Source organism: Fringilla coelebs (genome assembly GCF_963513975.1).
Source record: "Fringilla coelebs genome assembly, chromosome: 15".
Lineage (NCBI taxonomy): Eukaryota > Metazoa > Chordata > Aves > Passeriformes > Fringillidae > Fringilla > Fringilla coelebs.
The window spans coordinates 18,188,215-18,213,179 of record NC_140041.1 but is presented as its reverse complement, the minus strand read 5'-3'; the positions used below and the strand labels follow the sequence as shown (position 1 = coordinate 18,213,179).

Sequence of the window (24,965 nt, the reverse complement as noted above, 5' to 3'; positions counted from 1 at the left end):
CTGGGAGCATCCCCCCACCCCATCACCCCAGTCCAGACCCCGACAAGATCCCAAACCCAACCCTGGGGCTGGGGCTGCCCTGCCCCAGCAGTGCCCTCCTGCAGGACACCCTGCCCAAGCCCTTCCCAGCAGTGCCCCTGACAGCAGCTCAGGGAAACTCGATCTTTTTGCCATTTCAGCTGTATGTGAAGCAGTAAGGCTGCCCACATTCATTTCTAAATATAAGGGAAACCTGACAGTGGGAGCACAGCTTGGCTCCTCCATTCACGAGGAGCCCGAGGGCAGGGAGAACAGATGGGGTTTGACAAGGGACACGTTTCCTGTGACACTGACTCCACACACAGCCCAAACACCGGGGGTGATGGAGATTTAATCCCCCACAATTTGGAGGAATTACGGAGTCGTGGGTTTCAAAGCGCCCCAAGCATGGACACCGGGGGGGATTCCCAAAAGGGGTCCCACTGCAGCCCTGGCTCACCCCCAGCAGGGCTTCCAGCACCACCAACCAAGGAGGACAGACCAGGACAAAGGAAAAGCACCAGCCATTTATCACCTCCTTATGAGACACAGGGGTGACAGCTGAGTGGCTTCAGTGGCTGAGGAGATAATGGATGCTGGATGCTGTCCAAAACTGAATCCCTCCCAGCTCTGCAGAGCTCACCACCCAGGCCAGCTCTGCCATCTGTCACAGCCTGGGGACTGACACCAGCACTGACACCAGCACTGACACCTCTGTGACAGGAGAAGGGGGTCTGTGGCCCTGCCACCTGTGGGATGTGGTGATGAGCATCACCCGAGGGCCTGCCTGTGGACCTGCCAGGACCTGCCCCGGGGCACCAAGCCAGCCTGTTTCTATCAGCAGTGCTCCTGGACTGGTGCTGTCCCCAAGGCCACCCTGTGTGCCACAGGACAGTGCTGGCTCCCCACAGCCCTGGGCCTGCAGGGCACCTTCACAACCCCAGCCTGTGCCAAACTCCTCTAATAACAGCACCAGTCACCTGTCTCGTGACTGCAGTGAACTTTCCAAATGCCACAAGAGCAAAGAGGTTCCCTGCACCCGGATTTGGAGCTGTGCCCTTCCACTCCAGTCACCTGGATTATCTATATTCCACAGGTTAACACTGACAGTGTAACAGCCACCATGGGCTTTGCTCACTGAACACCTTAATGGTGGCAAAAGAAGGGGGAATTGGAAAAGGAGAAGGAAAAGATGTTGAAACACAACAGATGAAAACCTGCAAGAAAAAAATATGCAGAGAAAGGAGCACTGGAGTTTTGTGAGGACAAGGAAAAGGAAATAATGTAGCAAAGGAAAGACAGTAAGTGAAAGGAAGGAAGATGACCAGAAATGCCACGCATTTTCCCCAAGGAGTAACAAACACATTCCATAGGGCACTAACAAATTAGCAAGCATTTGTTTCCCTATTCCTACAGCTATTTCATCCGTGGCTTTGCCAAGTCTGAGCAGCATCACACAGGACTGGCCAAGGAAGCTGCCCTGCTCCAGCCCAGCTCTGTTCTCTCTTCCACTGTTGTGTCTCAGGCATGTCTGGACAGATGGACAGACTGGTCCAGGGCTGCAGCTGTGGGATGGAAATGCTGCCCATGAGGTCAGGGCTGAAATGGTTCTGTCCCCACAGCCAGAGCAAACTTCTGCTGTGCCAGGAGCCAGCAGCTTGGAGCATCCAGAACTGCAGGGTCCAATGCCTCAGTCACGAGGGAAACACATGCTGGAAAACTCTGGGCAAGATTGAGATAAACAGGGACAAGAAAGTCCGTGGGGAAAGCAAGAACAGCCACAGGCAGCATGCAACATCCAGAGAAAATCATTTCAAAGGGTGCTGGGAACAAGGGGGCAGGTAGGAGATGAAAAGCCAAAGCTTTCAGCTATTTCTTTGAAGATTTTGGTTTGCATTTGGGAAGGCTGCCAGAACTCAGAGCATGTGTGAGCAGGACACCAGTGACTGCAGCAGGACCTGGTGGAGCCAGTCCTACACGAGTCCTACCTTCAGAGCTGCCCACGGTGCCCAGGACCTCCCGGCCTCGAGCAGCACATGGTCCTAAGGGCACAGTCACCACCATCAGGGACCCTGACAGGAGCCTCTGCTCCTGCTTGGCAAGGCTTCAGAGCAGCACAGTCCACTCGCCTTTTCCAAAATTCCAGCCACTCACCCATCAATATGCTCAGCAGCTTCTGCACCCTGGAGTTCACCCCCACGATCCGGTAGAGCCCCTGCTCATTGATCCCTGGGAAAACAAGGGACTTGTTAGCACAAGGGCACAAGAGCTGCTGAGATTACTTTCACTTCTTTGGCTTCTCAAATAGCAAAGCCAATGACACCTTCTCACCTATCAAATACAAAGCCATACAAGATGGTGAAATTCGGGGCTGATATCAAGGTTTTCACGTATGCTTTCATTAGAAGTGGTACCCCCAGTCAGCTCAGGAACAAAGACTAAGAACACTTTTCCTCCTTCCCACAGCCATGGCAGCCCCATGCAGGATCTGCACTTAACCAGGACAATCTGGGAACATTTTACTGTGTCAAGTTCTTCAGGTTGAGGTCTGAGCCTTTTGCACCTGACCTCCCCCTGCAGGGCTGGGACAACCCCCCCTGTGTGCAAGGAGCCTCACAAGAGGTTTTGGGGACAGACTCCCACATGAGAGGACGTGCTTGGCAGCATTCCTGCAGGAAGGATGCTGAAGTGGACACCCCCCTTCAGTCCTGTCCCAGGGTGTCATTTGCTAACTCTGCCCCATGCCTGTGAGTCCCTGCTGGCCCAGCCGTGGGGCAAACGCTTCTCTCATGGGCCCCAGCACGTCAGGGGCTCATCTGATGTGGGTCGCAGGGCCCATGAATCATTCTGTCCATGAAAAGGGCAGGAAAGCAACTGTTCCACTGCCAGCAGCTGCCCCAGAGCAAGCCCAGCCCGAGGCTGCCCTACCTCTTGTTTCCACAGCGTGGATGCACTTCTTGATGATGCTGAAGCCGATGCTGTCCAGCTGAGCAGCTGCAGGGGAAGGGCAGAGAGCAGGGTGAACAGCTGGCAAGGCAGGCCCTCACAGGGAGCACCAGGCTCCTCCTGAATCCCTGCCACCCCAGCAATGCACCACTGCCCAGAGCAGGAGGAGATAAATGAGGGCAGAAAAACACAAGTACAGCAGTTTGTACCAGCTGTAACCCGGGCAAACACAGACACTGATCAGCATTCCAGCCTCCACATCCCTCTGAACCAAGCCCTGGGCTCTGCCAGGCATCTACCACTGCAGATGAACATAATTAATTTAGGATCAAGGTGAGATAACCCAAATTTGTCTGGAAAGTTGACAACGGGCTGCTTGGAAAGAAATGAAATTGGACATTTGGACAGGACAAATCCCTGAAAATGGCACATGAGTTGTCTTGCTTCTGCCCAAGAATGAGAGCTAAAACACAAGAGTGAATGGGATGTACAACTCAATTCACCTGTGCCAACACAGGTTTTCACTTCTAAGTTCAAAGAATTACTAATACAGGGACCCCAACCACTGCCTGGAAAACACTGCCCACAGCCAGCTATTTGTTATGGAAAATGAGTTCCTCCCTAGGGAAAGGTTTGGAAAACCTTCCACGGGGCAGGAGCCCCTCAGGGAAGGGTGGGCAAAGGCTGCAGACCCCAGGAATGCAGTGATGGGAGAGACACAGCTCGTGCAGGGCGGGCAGGGAGCGGAGCCCAGGCTGGCAGTGCCCTCTGCAAGGCACGTGCAGCTTCCCTCCCTTGCACTCCCCTGCTCTCCTGCCCCGGGGCAGCTGCCAGCTCCCAGCCCCTTCCCAAGCCCTTGCTGTGAGTCCTCTGCCGGGCTGGGCTTTGTCTGATGAGTGGCACAAGGACCCACAGCAGTGCAAAGGAAAACAGCTCCATTCTGTTTTTCTGGGCAAGCGGGCTGCAGTGCTGAGCCAACACAAGCACACGAGCTGCAGGATGCCTGTGCCACAGGACGTGAGGACAATGCAGAAGCTGCAGGGCCCTTTGCTGGGCACCCCCGGGGCTCCCGGCATGGATGCAGCACAAACCCAACGTGCCACCATCAGCAGGGCACAGCTGCCATTCCCAGGCCCCTGACAAACACAGGGGAACCTGAGAAGCTCAAAACCATGCTGTGGAAACTCTCCTGCTGCAGCAAACCCAGCCCAGCAGGTCTGATCAGCCTTGGCTTGGCACGGTGTGACCCTGCCCCATGGGCATCCCTGTGGGTGCTGACAGTTTGGAGCACTGCCCCAGGATCTCTGCCACCCACCTGAGGTGCCAACCCATGCCCCAGACCAGCAGTTTTCCCTTAGCCCCTTGCCTGTTGGGGCCCCCAAGGCCAGGCTGGACAGGGCTGGGAGCAGCCTGGGATAGTGGACGAGGTCCCTGCCCACAGCAGGGGTGGAACTGGATCAGCTTTAAGGTCCTTTCCAGCCCAACCCATTCCATGATTCCAGAACCCTGCAGGGCCCAGCGCCCCAGGGCCAGGCAGGGCTGGGATCCCACCTCCCTGCAGCAGGAGCAGGAGCAGGAGGAGACCCAGCAGCGCCTCTGGATGAAGTGACCTGGCATAATCCCCCTGAGCAGATGAACAAGCTCCTCCACTCCCTGTCAAGCTCTGGATCAGGAAAGGTCGGGGATTTATTTGCAGTAGTTATATCCAGAAATAATATCTGATTAAATTTCCAAAGTGCCTTTATTCATCCTTAAACTAAACTTCTAATGAGCATTGTAAAAGCTTGATTTGCCCTCTCTCAGAGCATCTGCTCTTTATCTCAGCCATTTACCAAATGATTCAGTTCAGCAATGGTCCAGATCAAAGGCAGATTTGGATCTGCTGCTGTGCAGATCACAGATCCATGGAATCATCTGGGTTTGAAAAGCCCTCCAAGGTCATCAAGTCCAACCCTTCCTCCAGCACTGCCAAGGCCACCACTAACCTCTGTCCCCAAGATCCACATGGCTGTGAAACCCCTCCAGGAACGGGGACCCCCCCTGCCCTGGGCAGATGTGCCAAGGCTGGACAGCCCCTCCAGAGAAGAAATTCTCCCTGCCTGCCAATCTGAACTGTCCCTGCCTGGCTGAGGCCAAGTGGAAGAGCCTCCCTCGTGGCTCTCCCCGCTCAGGGCAGGTTTGAGGCTCAGCTCCACGCCACCACACGTGTGCAGGCACTTCCTCCAGCAGCAGGAGCTGCCCTGCCCAGGCTGGGACCCATCCAGGAGCATTTCCCATCAGCACAGGTGACACACACACCTGGACAGCAGCTGCTGCCCACACACCCCCACGCTCATCTGACTTTCACATTCCAAGGGTCACTCAATTGCTCTCATCCCATTCTATTTTTGCCTGGCAGATTATTTCCATTAAATCCATTAATTCCCTCCCTTTACACTATGTGACACATCAGTGTAAAGGGAAGGGGGCAGGGGGCAGGGGGCTGAATCAGCTCTGTCAGCCTGGCTCCAGCTGTGTGGCAGGGCAGGGCAAGGTCAAAGCAGCTCCTCTGCTCCCCACCACACTGGGCCATGCAACCACCTCTGGCTTGAATTCTTTCAAAGACATTTTGGAAATAAGAACCACAGAGGAGGGGGGGAATCATGAAGCAGAGACCAGAAGAATGAGCTTTCAAGTCTTACCAGAAATGAGTTTTCAGGGCTCTAACTACCAGTGAGCTGCCAAGATTGGGAAAGGAAGATTGAGGGTCAGATTAGGTTAGAGAATAGAAGTTTTTTACAATGAGGGTGTAAGGCCCTGGCACAGGGTGCCCAGAGGAGCTGGGGCTGCCCCTGGATCCCTGGAATTGTCCAAGGCCAGGCTGGACAGGGCTGGGAGCAGCCTGGGAGGGTGGAAGGTGTCCCTGCCCATGGCAGGGCGGGGAAGAGAGGAGCTGTAAAGCCCTTCCAACCCAAAATATTCTGTGATTCCATGACTGTGATTGCTGGGAAGGGCCAGAGCACCCAGACAAGGACACAGCAGACAGGGCAGCCAAAGGAATTCAGGAGTGGACGTGGAAGATGGAGAATGAAATGGTGGGAAGGAAGGGAAAGGAGGAATTTTGTGCTGTTCCAAGCAATAAGCACAAATGGCCTGGAGGATTTGTTTCCATGGAGCAGGGCAAGTCCTTCTGGTGAGCAAACTAGAGCATCTAAATTCCCCTGGCTCTCATGGGTCAGTGACAGCACCCAGCCCCTCTGCCCCTCCTCCCCCTCCACAGCACACCAAGATAAATCACCCACAGGCCCACGGCCATCTGGCCACACAGCAGCACAGAAAACCCAGAAGCTCTGCAAAACTACAGCGTCCTGAAAGTGCCAGCAGAGCACTGGGAGGCACCCCCAGGCTGCCAGAAGTGCAGGCAGGAAGCAGAGGTGTGGAGGGTGAACTGCATTCAGACTCACTCCATCCCCCACTCGCTGCAGGTCCCTACAGCAGGATCCTGGATCGGGGCTGCTGGCAGCCAGCCCGCTGCTGAATCCACTGCAGAGTGCCTGGGCAGGCAGGCAGAGCCTGGAACAGGGACTGAGTGGGGCTGAAGCAGTCACTGCCCAGAGCAGCCCCAGCCCAAGCAGAGGGTGCAGAGGCACCTTCAGCCAGGGTCCCAGCCTGCTCCCAGCACCAGGGAGGACACACAAGGACACACAAGGACACACAAGGACACACAAGGAGGACCGTTCTCATTTTTAAGAGAGACCACCCAAAAGGTCTCCTGAGCCAAACCAGCAGGTCCAGAGCTGGCAGAGCTGTGTGCAGGGACACTGACAGCTCATGGCTGGGCAGCACAGAGCTGAGTCACCCTGGGCTCTGCACCCCACCAACTCCTTTTGCCCCCTGGGAAAAAGGGACCAGAGGAGCTGTTCTGGCAGGGCTCCTTCCCCAGGGCCACGCTGCCCTTCCCAGCTCAGCACAGCACTGGGCTCTGCTGGATCACCTGGGAGGCACAGAGCAGGTGATACAGGCAGGAAAAGATGGATGTGCAGCTGATGCCAGAGAGGATCAAAGGGAAGGAGCAACCACAGAGGGGGAAGAGATTGCTTTGTGCAAGGGCTGAAATGGGTGTGAGGAACATTAGCTGCAAATTATACCAATTACTGAGAGAGAAATGCTCGGGCTGCAGATGAAAATGTCGCGTCTGAGGCAGCACCAAAATGAACCAAGCACTGAACAGCAACCCAGGCCTGGCCCTGCCTGGCTGCTGGCTCTGAGGGAAGGAGGGAAGGGACTGGGGCTGCAGTATTGCAATTATGGCAAATCCAACCTACTGGGAAATGGCTCAATTAAGGGTTTTAAAACACAGGACATAAGAGGCAGGACCAGGTGCAACTGCTCCTCTAGGAAGAAAAACAAGTGCTTTCCTGACCCAGGGCTTTGATTGCCTGAACTACAATAAAAAGATTTTTATTTTTAAGGGCTCATGTTGACAATCTTGACAAGGCAGGACCTCCTTACTCCTATATTTCTGCTCCAATTCCCCCTTGGAAAGACACACTCACCCTGCACATTCTGGCTAAGAGAGAAGAGCTGCTTGGTCCCAGGTGTCACCTGATCCCTCTGCTGAACTTCAGGAGAGGTCCCGGGGTCACCAGACCCCAGCAGTGCCACTGGGGCAGGGACACGGTGTGGGGCAGGAGGGGACACACCCTGAGGGATGCAGGGACTGCCTGGCACTGCTCTCCTGGCCCCAGGTCCCACCAGCAGGTTTCTGCCCCTGGTGTGGCTGGGTGCCACACTCAGCTCTCCCTGGGGCCACCCCAGGGTCCCCCCACTGAGCCCCGTCACCCCCCAGCCCCGGGCTGTGCTGTGTCACCAGCCCAGCCCAGTGTCACCAGCATCTCCTGCTGCCCCCCCACGGCTCAGCCACCTCTCAGGGGTCAGGCTTGAGAAGAAATACTCACTGCCTTCGCTCTGGTTGTCCTTGTTGGAGTTGTACACCTGGAAAACACAAGCAGAAAGCCTTATGAAGACCCTGGCTCCCAGCTGGGACTGCTGGCACCGCTGGTGCCACCACAGTGTGTCTGCTGCCAGCACCTCCCCCAGCAGCCAGGTCCCCAAACACCACCATGACCTTCTGCACACAAATGCTGGGCTGGCCCAGCTCTGGAGTTATTTAAAATACTGACCAGGACAGCTCTTAAAATGAAAGAATGCAAATGGGTTGGACCAGGTAAAAACAGAAATTAGAGGTTTCTAAACAAAATGGAGGCAGGGTTGGACTACATGACCTTTAAAGGTCCCTTCCAACCCAAACTGTTCCATGATTCTATGGCTCCTCTCCTGAAAGACACATACAGAGGATGCAAACTTAGAGCAAAGCAGGCAATTCCCTTATGGGCACTCCAGGAACCTCTGGTAGGTGCAGCTGGGTCAGGGAGCAGGCACCACCCTCCTCAGGTACAGCCTGGGCAAAGGAGTCAGGCAAAGAGCAGGAGAGGGGAAGACATGTCATTAATTTAGAGAGCACCAGAAGTGCAGCAGGAGGAGGCACTGAGTGCTCCCAGCACAGCCACCAGCAGGACTCCATGCCAAGCCTCTCCAGCCTTCCAACATCCACGCTCCTCCTCCCACCCCCATCTCCACAGCACCACAGCTCGGCTGCTGGAGAGCAAAGGGACATCTCAATGGACACAATAAAAAGGGAAAACACTGGCAGAAGGTTTTAATCACGATGTGAGGGCACTTTAAAAGCCCGGGATAATGCCAACAGCAGCTGTAAGAAGATCAGCCCTCAGACAGGTTGTATTTCTCCAGCTCAACAAAGTAAAATGGTTTAGAATAATCCTTCAGTGTTGGAGTGCCACCAGGAGCACTCCCACACAGCCCAGAGCTGCAGCAGCATCCCGGCCGTGGCTGAGCGGGCACAGGAGCAGGACACACGGCTGGGAGGCTGTGGGGAGCAGGGCTGGGAGCCCCTGGCAAGGGGAGCTGCCTGCATCACATGCTGCCTCCCAGAATAGCCAGCAGGCAGGGCAAGCCTCCAAAGGCCATGTTGATAGCAACACCCAGCAGCAACGGGGGGAGGCTGAGGACAGGGCTCTGCTCCAGCCTCCCCAGCCCCTGGCACTAGCAAGGAGCCCAGGGTGCTCCCTGCTTCCCCCAGGGTCCCTGCTGGGGGATCTCCCCCAGGAGCTGCAGCTGCAGGACCAGGCTGGGGAGCTGCCTGGGATGCTCTCAGGGGATCAGAGCCAGGCTCGGGCACCGCTGGCACAGCAGAGCTCACCGTGCTCTCACCCGGGCTGCCCCAGCAGCCAGCACCACCAAAAGCACCCAGCAAGGCTGTGTGCCACAGGGCATGCCACCAGCAGGGCACAGGAACAGATCCCCTCCCTGGAGGTGACCCAAACACAGGCCATGTCTGAGCTGGGCACCAGGACACCTTGGAACAGCTCCACCACCCAGGGCGTGCTCAGGGAAGCACAGATCCAATGGAGCAGCTCAAAACTGGGCTTTGGGCAGGGACTGAGCCCTCCAAGGAGCACCTTCCCTCTCCCCCTCCCAGGACACCTGGCTGTGTAACACCAGACCAAGCAGAGATGACTGTGTGCAGAGAAAATCCATCAGCCACATCTGGCGAGCGGGGGATGATTCAGCAGCAAAAGCAGCTGCAGTCAGCAAGGCAGTTCTCCTCTAGGAGCAGTGTTTATAGCAAGAAAATTAAATAAGTGGAAAGAGGGAAGGAAAGCACCCGCAGGCTCCCCCGGCAGCAGAGCCCCACCACAGCCACCCTTCCGTAGGGGAGTTCTCCCTCCAACCTCAGAGCCTCTCCTGAGGGCTCCCAGCAGGGACTGGGGGCTCAGCCTGGCACCCAAAGGCTTGGGGACAAACTTGGGCTCACACACAGATTTGGTGCCCTGGCTCACCCCCACACACAGGTAACACCAAACACAGCCAAGGATCGGGCTTGGAGTGCCCTGGGATAGGGGGAGGTGTCCCTGCCCTGCCATGAGAGGATCAGAGGAGCATTAGGGTCCTCCCAACCCAAACCATTCCAACTCCTAGTGCACAGCAGCTCCAGGGACATCCCCTGCCTGCACACTTGCTCTTCCAGTCTGGATCCGTGAAACAGCAGAGGCTGTTATCACCAGAGACTGCTCTTACAACAAGGGAAAAGGGCAGGCAAGGAAACACAATATGCTTTTGCCATTAATTGAAAGTGTGCACACAGCAAGAGGGAAGTTTCACACAAAGGTCAACAGCAACCATCAAACACAGAGACACTGCCACCCTACACCCATCTTATCAAGGACAAACCTTTTATCCCTGGTCTCTGTTAATCCACTAACACAACTCTACACCAGCAGGGTTTTAGCCAAGCCCCAGGTCTGCAATATCCCTTCCTTTTCCAGAAATACTTTTCCTATACTGCCTCAAATCTTTTAGAGGGAGATTTTTCTGGAGAAGAGAAAGTTTCCAAGTCTGAGGAAAGGGCTGCTGTATCAGAGGTCCAAGAGTGAGGCTCCTCCAGTGGCCCAAGGGTCACCCCTGCTCTGCTGGAGCCCTTGGGCTCGTGCCTTGGCAAAGGTTCTCCTGCCCAGCCTGGCCTCAGGGATGTTGATATTCCACTCCTTCCAAAACAGCTCTGATAACAGGCAGGGCTTAAAGCAGAAGATGCATCTGAAGATTAAACCTCATACATGTGAGTCAGTTCATGGACCAAGCTCCCCCTGGAAAGGGTGCAGAATTTTACAGAGGTTCTTGCTGTTCCCACAGCACACACACAGCACAGAGCCCAGGCTGCAGCACCTCTGTCCCAGGAGAGATGGGCTGGCAAAGCTGGAAAAGCTCTTCTGAAGCCTCTTCCACACCACTGCCAAGTGCTGGATTTGATTCCCCCGCCCTCAGCCCCTGTCTCAGATGCATTTGCAGCATTGCCATGCCCAGGCTGCTGTGGCTGCCCCACACACCCAGCCCTGGGCCAGGGAGCACCAAGGGACAGCACAGTGCCACTGCCAGGGTGACAGCACCCAACACACAGCTCGTGGGAGCCCTGCCCAGGACAGGGCAGGCAGCAGCTCTGCAGACACAGGCATGGCCCAGCACGGCCAGACAATAAAACACCACTAAATGAGCGTATTTTTATAGCCACACGCTGTTTGTCCTGTTGTTAACACGCTCTGGAGGAAACAGCCCTAAACCCGGAGAGTTTCTGGTGAAATACAAAGCTTCTTTCACTTTCCAGTATTAGTCACTGACAAAGGGTGGGAAAACAGAGGGAAGAAACATTGCTGGGAGGTGAAGGGCCTGTGGCCCATGGACACGTGTGGGAACAGGCTGGGTTATAAAACTCCCAGAATTGGGACCAGTGACTAAGGTGGAGACAAATCCCTGCCCTGCAGCACTGCCATGCTTCAACATCTCGCTCTCACTAATTATTCCCTTTTGATTGTACTTCCAAAGCCAAAATATCCTCCCAGGCAGTTTCAGAAGTGATGTGTATAGAAAAAACATATATTAAGATAGTACAAAACTTACAGACCTTGATGTCTTGTATTTAGTTTTCTAGACTCCTACTGTAGATGGTAAAATATCCTGAACAAAACCAGATTGTATAATTTTTTTAGCAGAAGCTACTGCTGCTTCATTCCTGCAGGATAATTTCCGTCTGGAAGCTTAAAGAAGGCCTTTGCAAGCTATTACTGAAAAATTCCAAGATGCATCTGTAAGTAATCCAAAAAGATAAATTTTATGAGAGCAGTGACAGCTCATGACTACTTTGACACTTGCACTATGCTCAATTACGAACTTGATATTTAAGATAATTCATCAAAGGACCAGTTATTTCCTTTGCTGAGACATTTCACCAAATGCACGCTTTGTTTTGCAGAGGAAATGGTTTTATAGGGATGATTAAGAGCTCAGAGATGTTCGAGGGTGTGGTAGAGGAACACAGGGCCCAGGAGGCAGCTCCCTGCTCCCCTGGAGCCCAGGGATGAGCCCAGCCATGAGCTGGGGGTCACTCACTCACAGCCAGTGTTGGCTCCTGGATCCTTGTCCCCAGCTTCTCAAGGACCAAAGCCTGGGCAGGAGCAGCAATGCAGGTGCTGCACCTGCTCCTGCCCCCTCCAAATTCAGCCCTGCCACAACCACACACCCCAGCACTGGAGCTGTGCATCATGCAAACGTCAGCTGCGGATTCTCCTCATCAGAAATCCTTTGAAAGACACCATCTGGAGCCTCAAACACTCCTACAGCCACTGACAGCCACCATCTGGAGCCTGAACCACCTCCACAACCACGATGGCCATCGCTGAGAGCCTGAAACACTCCTTCAGCCACCAAGAGCCACCATCCAGAGCCTGAAACACCTCTACAGCCACCAAGAGCCACCATCCAGAGCCTGAAACACTCCTCAGACACCATCCAGAACCTGAAACACCCCTCAGGCACCATCCAGAACCTGAAACACCTCTACAGCCACCAAGAGCCACCATCCAGAGCCTGAAACAGTCCTACAGCCACTCTTCATCATCTGATGCACTTCCTGCTTGTGCACAGATAAATCAAGAAGAATTCAACGCATCAGTTTTCCAACCTGACCCTAAACAAACTTTGCACGCATGATGTGCAAAGAGCAAATGGGTATGTGAGTGGTTGGGGATGACACTGGGCTGTGGGAAAAGAAAAGGAAAAGGAAGTAGCTGGGGGTTGGAAGGGGAACTACAAAAAGATGATGTTGAGTAATTTCATTTTTATTTCCTCATTTCAGAGGTCACACTGTTGCCCATGGTGCTCATTAACCTCCACAAGACATGGGCTATGATTTCCTAAGCCACTTGCTTCATTTTGAGTTTCATTCACTCTCCTTTAAAGTCCAAAATGGCCCAACCCAAGCTGCATCCCTTGGAAGCTGCACAGTGTTCAGCACAGCTCCCAGAATCCTTCACATTCCAAACTGGTGTGAGATTCAGCCCCATGGCTAAAATCTAGAGGAAAGGATTGCCCAGCTGCTCAGAGGAAAGAGGGATTTCAGGGGAGCCCTGGAGAGCAGGAGGCCAGCAGCCCTGTTCTGCAGAGAGGGGAGTCTCCACTGAAGGAGGATTCCAGCTCCATGTCCTGGCTGGAAGATTGCCCCTCACACTCCCTTCCCTGGTGCTGGGACCTTCCCTTCAAGCCAGAGTTTCCATGTGGACTCTCAGAATGGGCCAGTCCTGCCAGAGTTCCCTGGTCTCCCTGGGGGAGAGGGGTGTTTGCAAGGTCCAGAGCAATGGGAGGAAATGCTGCAGTGTTATGCAATTTCCTTGTGATTCATATTCAGAAATCCTCAAAACAGCCAGGAATGAGTCTTTCGACTTTCAGCTCAAGAGATGCACAAGCCCATGGGGTATAAATAGATATGACATTCCCTCAGAACTGGTAGCCCAAGTGGCTTCCCAGCCACGCTGGGACAGTCCGGGGAGCCATGGGCAGGAGGAGCACAGACATTCCACATGAGTGTTTTGCAACCCTTTTATAAGGGCAAATGGGCTGGAGAGCAGTGTTCCAGCTGGAGTCTGGCCACCCTGCCTGACTCAGCTGCTGCTGGGTGCCTGCAGCACCCCAAGCACCCCCGAGAGCCCTGCCTGAGCAGGGAAAGTGGGGAGCCCACACGTCCCTCTCCACACCTCAGCTCCCTGACACAGAAGGAACAAACCTTTCCTCTCGATGCCTTCCTCACCAGGGATGCTCCTGATCGTGACCCCACAGTGCCCAGCCCGTCCTGCAGGGCCCTCCACGGGCACAGGGATGGCCAGAGCAGGGCTGGAGCTCTGGAACCCAGAGATCCCCCAGAGATGGCACAGGCCTGGGGCAGGGGGGCACCCTCTACCCTGTCCCTCAGAGGAAGAATGGAGAGAAGGAAGAAGAGAAGAGGGAGGTGGACCCTCCAGACCTGCCTCTGAGCCCAGCACTGCAGAGCTGCTTCACTGGGACACAGCCCTGGAGCAGCATCCCAGCAAAGCTCATGTACAAAAAGCCTATTTCCTTGTTAAAAGCAGGACACCTGGCAACCTTGATGAAATCAGCCCTTGTTTCTGGCTCTGCCTTATCAACCCTGTTCTATTTCTGTCTGAGAGCCAGGTTTTTGTACTCCAAGCAGCATTTTCAGAGCTAGACTACACTGTGTTGTGGTTAGAAATAACCTGCCCTGCTCTGAGAGCCAGAAGGATATAGATAGGAGTATGATCTCTCCCAGCCCACATCCCTGCAAAACTCTCTGCTGCAGGAGGGGAGGGAAAATTATGCCTTACTTTCCCAAGTGGAGAACTTGGCAGGGCAGCAGAAACCCACTGTGAAATGCTTGGTTTATGTCATGCAGACGAAGCTGTTCATTTGGAAGAGGGTGGCCAGGGACCCTGGCAGCTCCTTCCTTCCTTCCTTCCTTCCTTTCCTCCCAACCTACTGTTCATCGCAGCCGGAGTCATCTCCCACCTCGTGTCCCCCTTTCTCTCTCCTGCTCCTTCCTTCCAACATAAATTCCAGCTTCAAACTTACACCCTGGGCCTGATCAAAAGACAGAAAAGAAAAATCAATCACAAACGAAGCATCTGGGGGGCCTGAATCCCCTACATGGGTCTCGCTCTTGTGTCTCTCGGAGCTAGCTAAAGGATGGTTCTAATTAAAAGCAAGCCCACATTTTATTACAAGTGCAGGCATTCCCAAGGGCCTCTGGAGCCGAGGCCAGCCGGGCTCCCCGCCAGCCAGCTGGGCTGCTTAGCTCAGCGCAGTTATATAACCCTGTTTGTCACCCAAGGAAACAATCACCTGGGTCACAACTGGGGGAAAAATCACCTGCCTCAAACTGCCAGCTTCCCACGGCTCACCCAGGGCAGGGAAGGCAGCAGCAGCCACTCTGGGGGCTGGTGGGAGCAGAGCGTGGCCGATGCGCGGCAGCCCCGGAATAACACAGCTAAAGGTCAACTGCTCCAACAAAATACATTTTTGGAATAACTAAAGCGCCTAAAGTTTCCCAGAGCAGCGTTTTTAAGCGGGCCCAGCGAAGCAGACATGTTGGCATCACTCAAATAACTGATTAAAAGTGAAAACTTCTCCTGCTCTAAGCTTCCCCCAAGTTTTCTGGGATGCTTGAGCAACAGCTTGCACATCCTCCTCCGGCAGCTCTGCCTGGAGCCCGGCCAGCCCCAGGCAGCACACACGCCCTTCCTCCTCCCAACGTCTGCTGACGAACTCGGGCTCTCAACACATCAAAACCAGCCTAATTTTAAATGACAGTGTCATCTTTATTTTTAAAATAACTGTAACACAGCCGTGCCTGGTGCTCCTCCTCTGTGAAAGAGGCTTGACACTGCCCGGGTGCTCCCAACAAGGGTGGTGGCTTCGCGCCAGGACTGGCTCAGTCACCGCTGCCTGGAGCTTTAAGGACTGGGACATCCCTGAGGTGAGACCCCTTTCGATCCCCCATTTGCACCTGGGGACACTGTGGGGCAGCACAGACCCTGAGCTCTGGGGAAAGCAGCAGAAAGGGGACACGGTCCCGTCCCTCCTGTCCCAGAGACATTTCTGTAAGCCCAGGGTGGCTGCAGAGGTGCCTTGGCAACCCTGGGATGTGGCACAAGGTTCTTTCCTGGCTTTGTGGGCCAGCCTAATGGGGCTTTGAAGGCTCCTGGTGTCCCTCTCCAAAACTGCAGCAGCACATTTATCCCTCTCCAGACAGGATCTGATATTCACAACACTCACAATCTCCCTGGGAAACCCTCAGCCCTGCCTGTACCCACCCCAGGGGCTCCCCATCACCACTTCCACCATCCAACAAACACTGGTTGAGAGACAGCAGGGGACACATCCACCCTGCTGTGGCCTGAGCCTGCAGCCTCCCTGCTCCTGACCCCACTCCTGCTCCTGATCCCACTCCTGGCTCCTGCCCCCACTCCCGCTCCTGACCCCAGTCCTGGCTCCTGACCCCAGTCCTGCTCCTGACCCCACTCCTGGCTCCTGACCCCACTCCTGGCTCCTGACCCCACTCCTGGCTCCTGACCCCACTCCTGGCTCCTGACCCCACTCCTGGCTCCTGACCCCACTCCTGCTCCTAATCCTGCAGAGTCCAGCTCCACACAAGGATCTGCCAGGAATGACAAACCGAGGGTGAACACAGAAATAAAATTATCAAAACAACAGAGTCCAAATACCTTCTTCTGGGGCTGCAGCTGGGAGAAGAAAATCCCCTAGGTGAGGGATGGTGGTGGGGCTGCAGCAGGACAGTAAATCACTGCTTAAAACCAAATGTAAGACCCAATAAAGGAGGAAATCATGGAAGAGGCTGGCTTTGCAAGTCATTGTAGCATGAACCATTTACTTTAATTTTTAATTTAAAGTAGGAAACAATACTCTAATAGTCTATTTAAATTGGCAGGGAAATTTGTTCTCCCAACATGGAGCTATTCCCTGAATTTCTACATGTTTGTTGAATTGCCTGATCAAATAACTCGAAGCAGAGGCGATAAAGAGAGGAAAGGAAAGCGAGTGTGCTCTCTTTGGTCTGTCACTCCAGCTGAGGCTCTGTGCCTCCCTGCTGAGGCTGCCAGCATGGCTGAAGGGTGCACAGCACGTTCCCACCAAACCACGACACGAAATCACTGGATGCAAGCACCCTGCTCCCTGCCCCGAGGCTGCTTCACCTCTCTGGGCCCAGGCTCACAGACAAGTCGCTGCAAGCAGCTGCTCCATCCTGTTCCACATCTGTGCTGCAATCCAGGTTCGATTATCCCCATGGCCCAGGCACCCCACAGACCCAACCCAGCCCTCAGCACCACGCTCAGCCCCAGCCTGGACCAAACCCTGAACACACCTGCAGCAGAGCCGGCGGCTGCCCCATGCAGGAGAGTGTGTTGTGCCATGTCCTGTGGGCCAGGAGCCACAGGCACATCCCCAGCCCTGACCCCTGTGAGCTCCTCTTGAGGTTATCAGCAGGGACAGGAGGAGATATGTGGCTGTGGCTGGGTCCCCACCAGAGGCAACGTCTCCCAAAGGGAGAGCAAAACCCGACTGGTGTCCTGGGACCAGCCAGCCCAGCATCCAGGCAAAGCCAAAGCTCCACAGCCAATTTCTGCAGCACAGGCCCCAAGGAAGAGCGAGGAATGCATTACAGACACAGTGAGGTATTCACACCAGAGACAGGAGCTCTGCTCTGCTCCTGGACACCCCGACAGCACAGCTGGAACACGAGGTCACAAACTTGCCAGAACTGGGTGGGACAGCACTTTTAGGTGTGTAAAAGCAATCCAGAGGGCTCTTTTCTCTTTTAAAAATTATCTATAATGCTTCTCTAAGTATTTTTCTCTGAAACAGCTTCTTAAGCAGAGGACAAACCCCAGCAGCCACAGGGACTCCAGCTGGGCGAGCCGTCAGCCACTGAAGCAGCAGTTGCTGGAACCGCGAATAAAAGCCTGGAGTCAAGGCTTAAGACCTCACTGGCTTAAGTGCTTTACAAGCAAAATAAAAGCTAACAAACTCCATGCAAAGTTACTGCTATTAGAGGCTTAAAGGGTTACCAAACAGGAGAGGGAGAAGGAGGGAGCAGTGACAAGAGCACGTGATGCGAGAACTAACACGGAACATGACATGGACCGTGCTTCTCTGAGGATCCTCTGCTACCACCTTGTCCCCAAAAAGAACAAAGAATTTTTTGGGGCAATAATCTTGAGCTGTGAGATGCAAAAAAGCCAAGCAGGGGCTCCCCTGGGCCAGTTTGGGCCCCAGTGGGACTCACCATCACCACAGCTCCCTGCACTGGGGGGTGGCACGATGCCCCCAGAGCATGGAGAGACTGAGCTGCAGTTCAGGGAAAGTTCACTGGGTTGTCTGGGCTGGGGAACAGAGGGGAGGCAAAGAGAAGCAGCAAACAATAGAAACTTAGACATAGGAGTGGGCAGAGCGGGGAAAAAATGTTCTGTTCACTACAGGGAGAGACAGGGAGATGGAGAAGCAGCAACAGGAATGACTCAGGTCATAGAGAACAACAAAAGAAATCTGCTATAAGCAAACAAACCCAGGCAGGATGAAGGCCATGAAAACCTGCAAGACGGAGTACACAAAAAAACATATTTTCCAGAAAGCTGACAAAAACACGTCTGTGGGATTGAGAGCATAATCAAAGCTCAGCATGAAAAGGGCTGTGAGGAAAGGCACAGCAGAGGCAGGCAGGGAGCAGCCCCTGGGGAGAGCAGAGCAGAGAACACACTGCACTCGCCCACGGGCTCCCCGCGCACACAGCTCAGGCCACAGACACCGTCTGTGCCCAGAGAGGCTCTGGGTGAGGCTTCTTCCACCATCTCTGATGACTGGGATGGAATGAACTCACAGGATAAAGCAGGTCTGCAGCTCCAGTGAGTGCCAGGGCAGTACCAGGGGTTGGGAAGGTGAGCAGTGGGTGTCTGTCCTTCCCCCTGCAGCCACGCTGGGACTGAAGTCCTTCAAGTGAATTTATTTTTTGAATGAGCCAAAATAACAGGAATGCCGAGGTTGAAAGCACTGGAGTGAGTTCAAAGGACAGCGTTTCCACTGGGAAATAAATCTCTCACCATTTTGTATAATTAGACAAGGAAAATGAAAAACTATTTCAGAAAGAATTCCCAGAAGCAATATCCAAGGAGGAGGTGAGAGGTGTGCTGGGCAGGAATGTGGGGCTGGGCTCTGCTGTCACTGCCACAGGAACACGGGTGCATCTCCAGCAGCAGGGCAGGAGGAGCTCCAGGACCACTGGCAGATGTGCCAGGACCACTGACAGATGTGCCAGGACCACTGGCAGATGTGCCGGGACCACTGACAGATGTGCCAGGACCACTGACAGATGTGCCAGGACCACTGACAGATGTGCCAGGACCACTGACAGATGTGCCACCAGGAGCAGTGGGACAGGAGCAGGGCATGGGCAGCTCCAGAGGCACATCCCCAGTGGCCATGGCACCCGGCCCATGTGGAGGAGCCAGCAGACCCTGAGGGGACACACCGCAGGAGGGGGAGGCACAGGACAGAGGAGGGACACAGGAGGGACACAGGAGGGACACAGGAGGGACACAGGAGGTTTGGGGCTGTGAGTGGGGACACAGCCTGGGGATGCGAGCGCTGTCCCCACTCCGAGCAGCCCCTGCGCGGGCCGGGGTGCCATCGCTGCCCGGGGCAGGAGGGGCCCGGGGTGCGGTGCCAGCCGGGCACAGGTGCCGTGCGTGGCCGGTCTCAGCCGCCATCTAGTGGGGAGCAGCCACGGCTCCGGGCTGGCCCCGGCTCCGGCACCGCTGGGGGAAGAGCCCTCCCAGCCCAGAGACTCCCGGCTGTGCCCCATCCCCACCTTGTCCCCAGCCCAGAGCCCCGAGTGCCACCTCCAGCCCTTCCTGGGACACTCCAGGGATGGGGATCCAACCCTCCCTGGGCAGTTCCAGTGCCTGAGCTCCCTTTCCATGGGGAAATTCCTGCTGTGCCCACCTGAGCCTGCCCTGGCCCAGCCTGGGGCCGTTCCCTCTGCTCCTGTCCCTGTTCCCTGGAGCACAGCCCGACCCCCCGGCTGTCCCCTCCTGGCAGGAGCTGTGCAGAGCCACAAGGGCCCCCTGAGCCTCCTCCTCCTCCTCCTCCTCCTCCACACTTATTCATCACAACCTTACCTAAATGCTTACCTTGTTCTTTGCCACAAGACGCAGCCTAATTGTGCCTCTCCTAAACCCACAGCCCAGCACAGCCAGCATCAGCCAACACAGCTTTTACTCCTGACTCAGGTTCCAAGGAAGTTTCAGAATCACTCTGGCCTCCACCACATACATTTGCAAACTGCATCAGCAGAGGAGAAAATCCATGAGAAGCTGATCTTGAGTATCTTAACAAACCCAACCACCACTGCTCTGTCATGGAGCTAGCAGTTTCTCCTGTTCCCAGCCTCTGCAACATGGAAGAAAACCCAAAGTCAACACGGGGGCTTTATCCAAATGAATAACAAGCGGTAAGAGTGAACGGCGTGATGAGGGCTGTCTGGAGCTGCTCTGACTGTGAGACACAGCGTAAATCTTCTCAAGTTGTGACAAATGTCTTGGCTAATGCAGCCACATTCTATGTTTAAATCTCACTAAGATGTAATTTGACATTTGGGTTTACTTTTTTCATTATAATTAAGAAACAAACTCCAGTCCGCGCTAATCTCTCCGCAGCCCGAATTTGCTCATGGAATTACCATCCCCACCGTGCCAATCCTTCCCCACACTCTACACTCAAATCAAAGGAAAACCAGACATTCTTTCCAGTAGGGTTCTTTGGTTACAGAAATACAGTCAAAGCACAGGATGGATATTTCTAGGAGTCCAAAGGTTAAATCCTCATCTCTTGCTCAAGGAAATCCCTGTGGAATAGGTAACACAAAGATAACGCGCTGCACCCTGGTGTTGTAAGATAAGAACCCAAACAGAACAGCCCACAGCTGCATTTTTGATGGATGGAGGAGGATAACTGAGGACAAAGAGCTGCCTCATGTGCCAACACACTCCACCTTCAGCAGCAAAGCGTCTCTTGGATCCCTTTCCATGCAGGCGGCATTCCCATCGCTCCCACTCCACACCTGGAAGGGCAGTGTAAGCCATTAGCAATTAAGTGCCACAAGGTATGGCATTAATGCACAGCCACAGCCCCTGACGTGCTGGGTGAGCCAGCTGCCCTCAGCTCAGCTGATGGGCACGATAGGGGAGAGCAGCAGCAGGCGGGCGGCACCACCACCCGCGTGCCTTGGAAGGAGTTCTCATGACCAGATTCCGGAACAGGATAATCCAGGCGGTCCTGTCCTGGTTGCTCCACAGAGCCTTTGGCACGCACAGCTCTTTGCAAGCGCCCAAGATGTGTGTCTGCACCTCTGGCTCTGCTCCTGTGCTGCACCCTGGTACCATCGGCAGTGCACACACAGCTGGGTGACCGCTTTCCTGCAGCTCCCACGGCAGCTGACTGGCTTTGCCATCCCTGCCACAGCAGCTCCCAGCAGAGGTGGGCAGTGGGAGGCAGGTGAGCAGGCTGGAGGAGCACAAGACTCCATTCAGATGAGGAGCAACAGTGCCCATTTTGTTTCTGAAGAAATGGTGCCACCGGAATCAAGGCAGGGGTTTCTTTAGGAGGGATCGAGACAGCTGGCACCTGCAGCTGGAGGGGTTTCTGCCACTATAGCTGCTCCAGGGGTCAAGAGCCAAGGGTGGAGGAGCAGGCTGGTTCTCCCAAACAAGGGCCCCTTTTCAACAGGTGACAGAAAAAGGGAGCAGAGGCTCACAGAACCAGAGAATCATGGAATGGTTTAAATTGGAAGGGCCCTTCAATCTCATCCAGTCCTACCCTCTGCCCTGTCCAACGTGGATCTGGACCAGGGATGGGGCAACCACAGCTTCTCTGGGTGGGTGTAAATTGAAACAAGAGAGGTTCAGCCTTGGGGTCAGGAGGCCAGGGAAGCAGCTGGGCTGGAGCCCAGGCAGGCTGTGCCCTCTCCTCCCTTGGATGCTCTCAGCTCCCGACCAGTAACACCCCGAGCAACCTGCTCTGAGCAGGAGGTTGGACCAGAAACCTCCTGAGCTCCCGTCCTACCTGAATTACCTGATGGATCTACAGCTCCAGGCTGGGACCTGGCTGCAATCCACCACGCAATCCTTTCCCTGAAATGCAGGGCAGCACCTCCCACACGCAGCCTCCCCATCTCCCAGCTGCTGCACGTTCCAAAAGCAACCATTTGACCAAGTCCAGCACTCAGAACAGCCTCGTGTGTCCACGCCTCACCTGGCTCCAATGAACATTTCTCCTGACAAACAAGAACCTTTCCATGGATCTAGGGGGGGTCTGCTCAAACCAGGACCAGTCTGTGGGAGCAGGCTGTGCTGGGATGGGACACCCTGCTCCCTGCATGGGCTCTGCTCTGACTGACAGAGCCTGGCTCGAGCCCAGCGCAGACACCCACTCCAAAGCCACAGGGGCTGTCACAGAACAGCCCAGGTTGCTCTGGCTCTCCACATGGCTTCTCTTCATATCCCAAAACACTGTTGGCCATGAGCAGGCACACAGGCCACAGACTGTCCTGGCTGCTGGGCAGTGTTCTAAGTGCCACGGGAGAGTCACCCCACGAAGCTGGGATGGGCCACATCGTGACCCCAGCACCCCCTGAGGGACCCGCTCAGAACCAGCCAACGCTCTCCAAGCTGGCAGTGAGGTTTGCAAATGCATTCCAAAATAAAAACGAACAACAATGAGTTTTCTGCAAACCTCCAGAATCCCTTCCAGAGGTGAGGAAGCCTTTGGCACGGCAGGAGCAAACAGGGGGAACGGGGGCCACACTCCTCCGCTCACACGAAACGTACAATCCTCCAGCAGACCCAGAAACGGCTGCCAAGGAGCCGCGGGACTCCAAAAGCCCTGGAAATCTACAACGTATTTTCTTCCACTGCTCTTTTTGCCATGTTTTCCTTTCAGCACGGCAGAGCAGCATGTTTGTGCTGGCCAAGCCTACCCTCCTCCTCTCCACCGCACCTCCAAGCAATCCAAGCACGGGAGATACAGTATTACCTCAAATATTTAACCAAGGGATTAAAGGATTCTCTTGGCAGGAGGCAGAGGCTGCCCCACGGTTACAGCTCCCCGGCTGGCTGGCAGGCGCTGCGCTGGGTGACAGCGGCTCTGCAGGGAGCGCTTGCTCCGGGGGCTCACCGGGATTTCCTCTGCCCTGTGCCCCAAACCCCAGCTCACCGGCTCCCGGCCGTCCATCGCCTCCATCCAGAGCCGCCGGTCCTCCTCCGAGAGCGCCTGCATGGTGATGACCCCGGGCCTGCGAGAGAAAGGGGACGCCGTCAGCGGGACGCGCAGCGAAGGTGGCAGAGATGAATTTTTCATGAGAGGAAGAGGGAAGGAGGACAAGCTCCTTCCTAGGCAAGCCCCAGCACAAGGAGGACAAAAGCCATGGACACTTCTGCAGGTCCTGACCGGGATCAGCAAGGAGCAGGGGACGTTTCCAACAATCAACAGACCTTTCCAGCGGTTTTGTGCAAGAGCTGGGTGCCAAATTCCTCCCCTGGCCCTCGGCCAGCCAGCTCACCTGCACTGGGTAAAGCACGTCCATGCAACGGCAGGAGAAGGCAAGGAAGGCAAGCAAGGAAGGTAACCAAGCAAGCAAGAGCCTCACACATCCCAGGCCGTGTCTCACCAGCACCCCAAGCACCAGGCTCACGGAGGAGACCTTCTGCTGTGCAAAGCATTTCCTCCCCAAAGTGTCCATGCCCTCATGGCTGTGACAGTCCCCTGGCCCTGTCTGTACCCTGCTGTAAGACACAGCAGTGGCAGTGACACGATGCTGGCCCATGTCCCCCTCCAGTAGCCACACAGAGGGAGCAGTGCAGGAGTCCCAGGGTGCCCAGGGTGCTGCTCCTGCCCCCAGCACTGTCACACACACCACAGCCCTGAGCTGCCCTGTCAATCCAGCCTCCAACAAACAGCCCTGGGACTGCTCATTTACTGCAATGAGAAGGGGAAGGACAGGCCTGGGTGCTGCACACACAGCACAGGAGAGGGGACAGCAGTGGCCCTGCCCTTGCCCGAGGGCCAACGCCCCCTCCACGCTCCTCAGTGGACTCTGTGTCCACTCCTGGACCACCCTTTCCATGCAAGGAGCCAAACCTCCGTTAGCCGCTCTGTGAGCAGCAGGGTGAGGATGGATTTGACAAGAGAGAGTGTTTGCACAGCCCCAGGTGTGGGGCTGTGGGGACAGGAGGTGGGAGCTGTGACCCCACGCCAGGGGCTGCCATCCCTCTGTGCCCTGCTTGGCTGTGAGCTCCCAGGATTTCCATCTCCACATCCCGGCCCATCCTGCAGCCTGGATCCCAACACGCACAGCTGGCTAAGCCTGCTCCTCCCCAGCCTTGTGCCTTTGGGCTGGTCTGCATCCCCCCAGCGCTGCTCAGGCAGACAGACAGACAGACCTGTCCGTGTGTCTGTCTGGCGCTGCCGCTCCCTCCCCGGCTGTTCCAGGCACGGCAGCCGAGCATCCCCGGCGCAGCACGGAGAGCAGATTCCCTGGCAACGGGGACACACACACACGGGGGCTGCTGTGCTCTCTGCCCGAGGGGTTCCCAACGCTGAGCTGTGACAGCACAGAGCCTCTGCTGCTGCTCTCCCAGCCCAGCAGAGCAGGGGCTCTGGAAGGGCACAGGAGCCAGGGGTGCTGCTCCAGCGCTGCAGGGCACAGGGAGGGAGGGAGAGAAGGGGGATTAACCCTCGGGAGCTGCCAACCACCCGCAGAGTGTTCACTGAGCACGTAGGCTCTGTTCCCTACTCGACCCCCAAACCCTGATAAGGCCTGGGGAGAGGGGTGATTTCTAACTTGAACTTCCCAAGGGTGATTCAGCCGGAAAACGTGAGCTGCACCAACACTCTGCAGATGCCCTTTGGTCTTGATAAGAGCCTGTAAGAAAATTAAACTTTAACAGGGGCTCTCAAGAGGTGGGCTTGGCCCCTTTGTTGCTGCTCTGTGGCACGCACAGGCCCGGAACCGAGGATTAACCCTTCTCCTAACCCCACTCCCCATCCAACCAGCCCGGCTTTCAGCAGGCACACGGCAGCTCAGCACTGTCCCACCAGTGGAAGCTGTGCCCAGGTCCAAAAACCAGACATAATGTGCTTGATCTCTGCTAATCCCATTGGTGAGTCAGTCAATACTCACCAGCTTAGTGGTTTGGAAGTTTACTCACTTAGGAGGGAAGAGGAAACCACTTAACCATCGCCTCATCTGAGAGGGAAAATGCTCCACATCCAACAGCAAATATGTTCAAAACACTGCACAAAGCTCCTTGTTGTGCAGGTACAAAGTGACTCAAGAGCAGTCTTTGGTACCTGGGGAGCTGCAGTGGCCACTTTAGCCAGGGCTTAGGTCTGACTTTAAGCCAAGCTGCTGCTGAAGGCACAGACACCTCAGTCAGAAAGCCCTGGAAGGGCTCTAGCTCAGCTAGGGACACACAGGAAAGGAAATACTGGGATTT

General features: G+C 55.3%; 1 protein-coding gene across 3 annotated transcripts in view; it reads right to left on the bottom strand.

Moving 5' to 3' along the window:
* ARHGAP26 (Rho GTPase activating protein 26) overlaps positions 1-24,965 on the bottom strand; it is a 100,542-nt gene that overhangs the window by 43,976 nt on the left and 31,601 nt on the right. For all 3 annotated transcript variants that reach the window (XM_084215872.1, XM_084215873.1, XM_084215874.1), the window contains exons 11-14: positions 22,684-22,762; positions 7,902-7,938; positions 2,947-3,012; positions 2,173-2,247 (exon numbers count right to left, since the gene is read on the bottom strand). In XM_084215872.1, the coding sequence (XP_084071998.1) occupies positions 2,173-2,247; positions 2,947-3,012; positions 7,902-7,938; positions 22,684-22,762 (257 nt within the window). The remainder of the gene's footprint in view (positions 1-2,172; positions 2,248-2,946; positions 3,013-7,901; positions 7,939-22,683; positions 22,763-24,965) is intronic.